Here is a 9,565-nt window from a genome sequence, read left to right as displayed (position 1 = left end):
ATTGGTTAGAGTTTAACTTTTTAATATAGCTTAATCATGTACAATGTTTTTCTCATAAAACACTATGAATTGATATAGTATCTCTTCAAATGGTTTTTTTTATTATGATTTTTAAAAAATTATTTTTTTAATATTAAACTAACTGAGAATTGGAATTGCAAGTAACTACAACTAAGGCTAAATCATACGGGGAAACATTATAGTTTCATCAAAAAATACTATAAATTGTTACAAAGTTCCTCCATGTGTTTTTTTTTGTTATATTTTTAGTCTAAAATTATTTATGTTGATTTTATTTTTTTAATATTGAGCTAATTGAGAATTTAGTTCTGTAATTTTTTTCTTCAAAACTCTATGAATTGCTGCAGTATCTTTCCACATGATTTTTTATGATTTATTTTTAAAATTATCTTTGTCAAATTTATTTATTTGAATATTGAGTTATTTAATGATTATAATTAAAATAAAGCTAAATTATACAGAGAAATTATTACAGTTTTCTTCATAAAACACTGTGGAGTGCTATAGTATTTATCTAAATTATTTTTTATGATTTTGTAAAATTATTTTTGTTAATTTTATGGGGAAAAGCACTACAATTTTTCCTACAGAACATTATAAATTGCTACAATATTTTTTTCTCACAAGTTTTTTTTTCATTGCAAAATTATCTTTATCAGTTTTTTTAATATTAACTTGATAGAAAATTTAGCTTTGTAATTTTTTTTATTAACAAAAATGCTAAACCATGTAAGGAAAGTATTGTATATTTCCTTACAAAATACTATAAATTACTACAAATTATTTTATTTAGTTTATAAATTTCTAATCACTAACACAAATTTGTTTTTTATTATGAAATATTGATTTAATTATACTTGTAGTTTTCATTACTTATCTGGAATTGATTCATAATTATAATATTATTAAATATATTTATTTTATAAATCCACGGTAGCACGCTAATATTCCATCCTTGTCAATTTTATTTTAAATTGTATACATTAAAGTAAAAGGTAATCAAATACTAAATTACTATTAGGAAATTATTGTAATTTTTCGAGCATCTATCCCGAGGAAAAAGATATTTTAAATAAATTCTGTTGTATATCTAATTTTCAATGCTATATTTTTTGAATATTCAGTAATACTAAATAAAAACTGTTAGGTTTCAATTTATTTGAAATTGTTATTTTTTTACAAGTATTTGATATTTTTTCCATAAAAAACCTATCATAAATCTGTATCGTAAAACTATATTTAAATTTATGTAAAAACAAAATAGCATGACTTCAAAGGAGTGTATGAATTCATGGGAGAATTTAAAAAAATAAAATTGTTAAGTAAAAAACCAAAACTAAAAATTAAAAAAATGAAAGAAAAAGATATTAGGCCTGGCCCAAACATGGGGTGCCTGACTAACTTGCATGGCCCAGGCAATTAAGATGAAAAAAACAAGATGTCTCGTCTATGCTTGAACTCTTTTCTTTTCAGAGACGTACCACGTGTCAGGACGATGTTTTTTTGTTTAATTCGATTCACTTTAATATTTTTTTTTCAAATAAATTCGGAGTTTTACTTTTTTTTATCCATTTTCCACACGCGCCTAAGACGCCGCTTCACTAATCAAGGCTTCCAGTAATCTGAATCCACACCCGGCAAACTGAGAAAATGGCAATAACAAAAACCTTATCACTAGGTTTTAGTCTTATTTTCAGACCAACTACCAAGCATCTCCTCCATCCCTCAGTGCTCTCACACGCTCCAAAGCTCTCACTCTCTCACCAATCCTTCTACTTCCGCTGCCTCGCCCCTCCTTACAAGACCCCCACAAATCCATTCATCATTTGTCATGGCAAGGTGAGAGTACCCCTTGTAATACTGACCAGTTCATCATTTAATAATTATTATATAATTAAAATTTTTATCCTCCCCAGTTGCATAGTGACGTGCCTGAGGAGATTAATGAAGTCTTCTTTGATGATAATTATGACATGATGATCGACGAAGAGGAGATCAGTGATGAAGATGAGACCGAGAGCAGTATTGATTTACTAATCAGGTTCTTGCAAAGTATGTTCAAGAAGTTATCTAAGAGAGCCAAGAAAGCTTCTCGCTCTATGTTACCTGCTGTTATATCACCCCAGTTGGTAAATTATCTTTTCTTCTATTGTCCTGTCTTGGCTGCTCACCTTTGTTGTAGCTTAATTTGAACATTTAATTGTTAAAAATGCCCATGAAAAATATAGGATGAAAGGTTTTTTTTTTTTTTTTTTAATGGTTTAAAGCCAGCAGATTCAGTACTCCCTGGAATGGTCATGTCTTTTCTCTATATTTTAGGCAGCTGATGAGGTTAAGTACTGTTTGAACAAGACCCCTCAAATTGGAGGCTGGGAAGTTTAATATTGTAAATAGGCTATTTATTATATTGCAGATATGCTTGGTTGTATGATGGGCAGGCTATGGCCTTTCCCCATGATCGAGGAGTGAGCAAGTCTAAAACATTAAATTATTCTTCTGGATTGTGAGCTAATGTAGTTGAACCATTCTGGTTACAGCATGGAGAAAGGTCTGTTAATGTATCTGTGAGCTGATGCAGTTCTTGTATGGCAGTAGAAAATAGACTCTAGTTTGCAGGTTGTATAGCACAGGGATGCTGAAGTCTGAAGTGTGAGGAGATGCCAGTGAATTTGATTGACTTGGTTGGGAAAATAAAAGTATAAAATTGAAGTGTTTCACCAGGAAATCCTTCTAGCATGCTTGTCGTAGAGGATCTAACAGAGAGTTTGAATTTAGTAGAAAATTCACATCTTTTTTTTTTAATTGATACGAGGGAAGTATGCCAACCAGTGATTTATGTAAGGAATTTAAATTGCAGTTTAGTGAGGTATAGCTTATATCACAATTTTTGTGACCGGAACATTGACAATCCTCAAGTTTCACTTGAAGTTGAGTAGGAAACCATCTACCATGAAACTATTTATCGAACTGACACATGCAAGGCTTGGCAGAAATAATGGTGGTGGTTTTTTTTGTATGTAGTTAACAGATCCTGTTTTGAGAGGAAAAGACTGCATAGAAATTGGAAAATTATGAACTCTGAATATCATTCAAACTGCTGCTAATGGCTCACTCCTTTTTTTTTCTTTTGAGGATATGATTGCCTACTATTTTCTTCTGTTCTTCCAATTTTTTTCATTCCGGAAATTCAGGTGTCTTTTGCTGTTGATGGGATTCTGCTGCTGGCTGCAATTTCTATTGTTAAAGCGCTTCTTGAGGTATCCCTTGACCATTGCCAATTCTGAGTGGTTTAGATACCTTCAATGTTGAAAAAGCACAAGGATTAGGTTGAGAAGTTGACCTCCTTCCTTTAAGAGTATATTCTAATTTTACTTTCTGCTAGGACCACTATATAATATAATATAAGCACCATCAAATAGCATATTTTCCATGTTTCCGTGGGAGAAATATTTCTCTTGATCAAACCTATCAACAGGCAAGTGAACCTAAAGTATTTTACCAGGTGGTGTGGTTTCTACAGTCGATGGTATATTGAAGAAATGAGCTAATAACTTGGCGATGGTAAATGTTTATTGCAGGTGGTTTGCACTCTTGGAAGCACCGTGTTTGTGGTGATCCTGCTTCTGCGTGTTGTCTGGACAGCCGTTTCGTACTTCCAGTCAAGCGATAACACTTCTAGCAAGGGTGGAAGTTCCTTCGGTACAACACAGCCAGTGGCATAATATTACTTTTTTCAGGAGCACTCTTTTGGATTTCATCGCAAATGCTGCTGCTTATTTTTACAAGTTAAAATTAGGCAATGGGATTGCTACCACTGGTACCAAACATACCTCCAAGGCTCCAACCCGCCTCCCTTACGAGAGAGCACGCCCCTTTATTGGTTTAATTCATTAGGATTTTATTGTTATTATTATTTTTAGATCACCACAGCAGGCTGTAAAGATGAAGCACCCATTTTTCACGAAATAATGGGACGATTGAAGTGCAGTCTCTTCATATTAGCTAAAATGAACAGAGTAAAGCACAGAGAGCAACCCTCGTCAACTTTGGACTACCGAAGATACACAACACAAACAGGCGTACTTTGTTGAATAAGCTTCAGCTTCTTAACAAACACAACGCAAAAATAAAGTTTATACAAGATGTGAGCACTAGAAATATTAGACATGCAACTTTATCTAACAAGATTAATACCAATGCTAGGAGGATCTGTACGCGTATTAGTACAGACAAGAACATGATGCCTGTTAAGATGTATGGAGTAGAAGTTTCCAACACAAACAAATGGAGATGTTCAGAGCAGCTTGAATTGGAAATGTGTTCTTCGTTTTAACCTAGCGCGTATATTTGGACAGCCGATGAAGGAAGAAAAAGCATTGCCACTTGAAGCTTCTTGCTGGTAATTGACGAAGATTTTCTATACTATGACGTTCTTTGAAGACCACCACCAACCTGCATATGCAACCATTCCGGTGATGTACAGTGATTGTATTCCCTCGTGGCTTGCGAACCAAATGCCATGCCAGCAGTATCAAAAGTGTTTTGGCCAAACTGAAATGGAAAACTGATTCGTCATGAGATTCATTATTCATGAGACAAAGGAAATCACAGCATCTTTGCTCACTTTCTATTTATCAACATAAACTTAGACCTGCATCAGGCTCTCAACTCTTCTCTTATTCATCTGTGAAAAGAATCAAACTACACAAAACTAGAAGTCATCACCTTGGAAAATCACCATTAAAGGATCATATAGAGGAGGTCAACTCATTAAGGAAATCTGTCATTTTAAGCATGTCTGCCACTTGCAAGGTTAATCTAGGACAGAATTTAATGTTGTGCTATAGTAATGCCTAAGCAGAAAGAGGAAACAGCAAAAGCAAGATTGCACAACCAAGTATATCATACAAAATCTGGTAAGACGATAAACTCTATTTCCAAACAGATCAAAAATCAAAGAAAATAAGGAGGGAGGAATCTAAAAGAAGCAGAGATTGTTTAACTATCCTCAATAATCCTCCTTTGATAATACATCTCTGCTTCGTCTGAACTGCCAACCATCTCATTTACATGGTAAAGGATGACTGAGGGACTCTGGATGCCCTCTTCCTCTTGGTGGTTTGAAATAAACCACCATTTGTAACAATAGAACATAAAACAACCGTGGAAATGCTGAGTACTCTTAACAATTCAAGCATGCTTAAAATAACAACTGGACAGGGTGTTGGCACTTACATCTTTAGAAGGAAAGACTTCAGTTCCAGGGTTCATATTCAAATTAACTGCTTCAAGCTTCATTGATAGAAACTGCAATTCCCAGTAATTTGTAGGACTTAACACTAAAGTCAATAGGGATAAAACGAGAACAAAAGGAATACAGCTTGTTTCTGCACTCAGTCCATTATAAGAAATAAGAATTCATACCTCAACCTGACGTTGTAATGATTGGATGTAATTGATAATCTCGTCAAGGACCAGGGCCTTGCCAGTAACCTGCATCAAAGCATCTGCCTTATCTGACAGTATTCTAATAAATATAATCCAAAAAATCAAAATCAAGCTCAAAACTACTCGTTTATAATATAATTTTTACAGAAGTGAACTCCAAACGTCTGCCTTGTCAAACTTTGCTCAAACAAATGTTAGCATAAGGAAGCTCAAGAACAACCTCAAAAGTGTTCTTTTATAATAATCCACAATTTTTACGGCAGTGAATTTAGGCTTATTGTTGCCTAAATCCCAGTCCTCGATTACTCCAACATATCTCTTGACAAATTGACATCTAAATTCATTTCACAATATTTTTCTGCAAGACTAGATGGATGATGGAACAAACATGCAAGTGTTTTGGGACTAAATCAAAATAAATTTTCCTTGTCAGAAAGGAAACAAATATGGATTTTAAGTTAATTCCAGTACCATACCTTGTTACAACCTGGGACTATATCCTGAAGAATTTTCATCCTTTCGCTTATCTTTTCTCTCCTAGCCTGTCCACATAACAGTTCTCATAAGCAAAAGTCATATGTTGTTGGATGAAAAATCTCCATCAAATGTCATGATTATCATTCACTAAATACTAAAAAAATACATTTTTAGTTTCTCTTTTCAAAATAGATGTTAGTTTAAGAGGATATAAGCAAAGAAAGTTACTCTTTCAGCTAGACTGTGGCTATCAGTAGCTTGACCCCTTCTTGCTCGTACGTGGATATAATCTTGCTTGGTTGGTTCTGGTGGTTGAGGTTTGTGTTCCACATGCTTGCCTGAACTGGGTTCTTCACTTTTAGAATCATGCTGTTGTTGCTGTTGTTGTTGTTGATGATGATGATGATTGTCATCTCTACTCCCCCATGCTTTAAGCCGCTTACCATCACAATCATTCTGCTCCCAATTCAGTTCAAAAGCCAAAAACAGGAACAGCTAAGTCCTAAAAACCTCGTTCTAAATCTTGAACTGTAAAGCTCAAGACTGTTGCTGATTTAGATCAATAAAACATGAAATAAAATAGATCAGAAAGAAATCCAGAGATGGATAAAATACCAGAAGTCCGTTGGTGTTGGTACTGGCATTGGTAGGAGAGAGAGTTGTAGGCTTTGAAGAAGAAGAATCATCAGCATCCAAATCAACCTCGTGGCGTTTCCTGGCAGAAGCTGCTGCTCTCCTCTCCAAATTAAGTAATTCAAACTGCCCTCTTCCGCTACAATTGATGGGAAATTGCCAGATCTCCTCTAAAGTGTAGGGGGCCCCTTCGTTCATCATTGCAGGCGGATCCATACTGATCATTAAAATCCCAATCCCAGTAATAAAGAAGAGAACTAGCACATTTAGAATAGAGAGACAAGGAGAGGGGGAGACAAGTGTTGATGTAGGTGTTGGCGTGTGATCTCCTTAGACAGTGGAGGTTTGTGTGCACTGTGCTATCTATCACTCACTACCTTGGGAGTTGGAACTAAATAGGACTCTGACTACTGAAGTGGTCCCTTACTTCTAGTAGAGTGAGACAGGGAGTCAACAGTTATTGTGAGGTTTTAGACTTTACTAGTCCGTGACTCGACCTATGTTGTGCTACGGGCTGAAAAAAAAAATATTAGCATAAAAATAATCAAGAGATCACAATTATAATTAAAAAAAATAAGAAAAAGTTAAAATTTAGATCATAAAATGGAATAAAATTATCCTATCCCATAATATTAGACCCATCCAATAAAAGATTAAAAAAATGATCATGGTAAAAAAAATAATTAAAAAATATTTTAATTTAACTGAGAGCATCACAAAAAAATAAAAATTAAAAAAGAAATAAATCACTCAAGCAAGCTTGAGCACCTTTATTGGCATACAATTCATGCATCAAGTCATAATAATTTTTAAATAAAACTAAAAAAATAATAAAATACAAGGTGTTGAAGGATAAAAAACCCTAATATCACTTAAGTTTCATCTCCATCATGAACTTAATGTAATTTTAATAATAAAAATCATGCCTTTAATTTATAATTAACTTGATATTAAATAATAAAATAATAAAATAATTTAATAAAAAACCCCTCTTAAATATAATAATAATATAAAAAAATAAGGACTAAATGCGAAACAAAAAAAATTAGGATGAAAAAGATATTGATGATACAAGGATGAAATTTTTTAAATAAAATAAAAAAAAAATTCACAAGAAAATCAAATAAAAAATCAAAAGAAAACAAAGAAAGATCAAATTTAAACCAAAGCAAAAACAAATCAATAAGAAAAATAGCATTTCAATATTAAATAATAAAAATAAAAAAATTTCAATTTGATGAAAGACCCGAAAAAATAATATAAAAAAATAAAAACTAAATACTAAAAAAAAAACGAGGAGGTGGATAACATTCATTGATTTAAAATCTGGAGTTTACTTTTTTGCGTGCATGGTAATTTATCCACCTCTTTCAATTTTTGTTTTAATCAATTTCCTTTAAACTCTCTTTCTCTTAGCTCTTTTTTCATGCTAACGTCTCTATTTGATTTAGTTAATTTATTTATTTTAAATACAAAATAAAAAATTATTTAAAAAAATATTTTGTTAAAAAAACCAATTGGTTTTAATTAGGTCCACTAAATTTTTAATCCGACTATATTTTGTGAACTCCACTTTATTTTTTATAAAATTCAAAGCATTAACTTGTCAAGCAAATCTAAATTTGGAGCAAAAAAAAAAGAGTAAAAAAAAAAACTAATTAATGAAGAGGCAAGATAATTTTGTTGTCACATACAAGTCATTCACATATACCTATTGAAAGAGCCAAAAGCGTTAAAATATATTATTTAAAAACTCCTTCTCTCATCAATTACGCTTTTCTCGATGTTTGTTTTCAAAAAATAAATAAATTAAAAGTATTAATATTAAATATATTCAAATATAAATAAGTTGTTAGAATGATTTTTTTAATTAGAATGCTCATAAAAAAAAACTATAGTTACATTATTCAAAAAAGTTATATTTGGCTCTTCTATTTTATTTTATTTTTGGCTATTAGAAATGCTCCAATTACACATTCGGTGTCTTAAATATTCAAATTTTTTATTTGAGAGTCCATATTTTTGTTATTTTAGTTCTTGAAATTTTAAATTTTTTATCTATTAAGTGTTTTTATTGGATTTTGTTTCTTATATTGTAAACAAGGTTTGGCCACGTCATAGTTTTTATATGCTTTATTTCTTTCTTGATTAGGATATCTTGCATAATGATGGTTTTTGATCAGATAATCATGGGTCTTAATGAGTTGATATTTGAGGACCATCGTTGAGTGGTCCCGTGTTATCTTCTCTTCTTCAGTTAACCTCCTCATTAGCGTGGGTCTGTGTGTCCACTAATACTTTCTTCCGTGTTTGTAGGGTGTCACTTTGTGTGCTTGTTATGTATTTTAAAAATTTTAAATTTTATTTTTTTATTTTTTATTTTAAATTAATATATTTTTTATTTTTAAATTATTTTAATGTGTCGATATCAAAAATAATTTTTTTAAAAATAAAATTATTAACAGGTATTTTAGTACGAAAAATTATTTGAAAAGTAACCACAACTCCACTCTCAAACAAGCTTTTAATTGGTGTGCTACAGAAAAAAATATAAAATAAAGATAAAAAATTTATTTAGTTAAATATGTAAAAGAAAAAATAATGATTTTTAAGTGAATTTTGGTATTTTAAAATAGGAGGTTTAGAGATAATATGTTTTTAGAGACAATATTTATAATTTTTAATTTATAAGAAATTCATATAAAAAATTATCAATTTTAAAATGGTACAAATAAAACATATAAGAATAAAAATAATTATTATCATAATTTTAAAACACAACTCAAGGGTCGATCAAGGGTAAAGCTTGGGTCACTGATCGAGGCTCGGGTTGACCTGAGTTAGCATAAGAATAAAAATAATTATTATCATAATTTTAAAACTAAATCTGAGGATTGATCCAAGGCAAAGCTCAGGTTACAATTGGGGTTGATCATTGACCTAAGTCAATATAAAGATAAAAATAATTATTATCATAGTTTTAAAA

At 31.5% G+C, this 9,565-nt stretch overlaps 2 protein-coding genes across 4 annotated transcripts; one reads left to right on the top strand and one right to left on the bottom strand.

Annotated features, from left to right (window-relative positions):
- The first annotated feature begins 1,604 nt into the window (after positions 1-1,604).
- On the top strand, positions 1,605-4,062 carry LOC105119402 (uncharacterized). The gene is made up of 4 exons (XM_011017541.1): positions 1,605-1,860; positions 1,938-2,150; positions 3,213-3,278; positions 3,600-4,062. Exons 1-4 carry the CDS (start codon positions 1,672-1,674, stop codon positions 3,741-3,743), a joined length of 612 nt encoding a protein of 203 aa, XP_011015843.1. The 5' UTR covers positions 1,605-1,671; the 3' UTR covers positions 3,744-4,062.
- Positions 4,063-4,127: 65 nt separating this feature from the next.
- On the bottom strand, positions 4,128-6,977 carry LOC105119400 (transcription factor BPE-like). 3 transcript variants are annotated; one of them, XM_011017538.1, is made up of 6 exons: positions 6,562-6,977; positions 6,175-6,402; positions 5,946-6,011; positions 5,446-5,514; positions 5,257-5,328; positions 4,128-4,572 (listed from the first exon to the last, which is right to left on the bottom strand). In XM_011017538.1, the coding sequence occupies exons 1-6, from the start codon at positions 6,802-6,804 to the stop codon at positions 4,444-4,446; spliced, it is 807 nt and encodes a 268-aa protein (XP_011015840.1). In that variant the 5' UTR covers positions 6,805-6,977; the 3' UTR covers positions 4,128-4,443. The 3 variants fall into 3 exon arrangements, with proteins under 3 accessions (XP_011015840.1, XP_011015842.1, XP_011015841.1); XM_011017540.1 differs by having other exon boundaries at positions 4,128-4,473; positions 6,562-6,976; XM_011017539.1 differs by having other exon boundaries at positions 4,456-4,585.
- Between the last annotated feature and the right edge of the window lie 2,588 nt (positions 6,978-9,565).

This window comes from Populus euphratica, unplaced genomic scaffold (genome assembly GCF_000495115.2).
Source record: "Populus euphratica unplaced genomic scaffold, PopEup_1.0 scaffold2883.1, whole genome shotgun sequence".
NCBI classification, from domain to species: domain Eukaryota; kingdom Viridiplantae; phylum Streptophyta; class Magnoliopsida; order Malpighiales; family Salicaceae; genus Populus; species Populus euphratica.
This window is presented reverse-complemented; position numbering and strand designations above follow the sequence as displayed.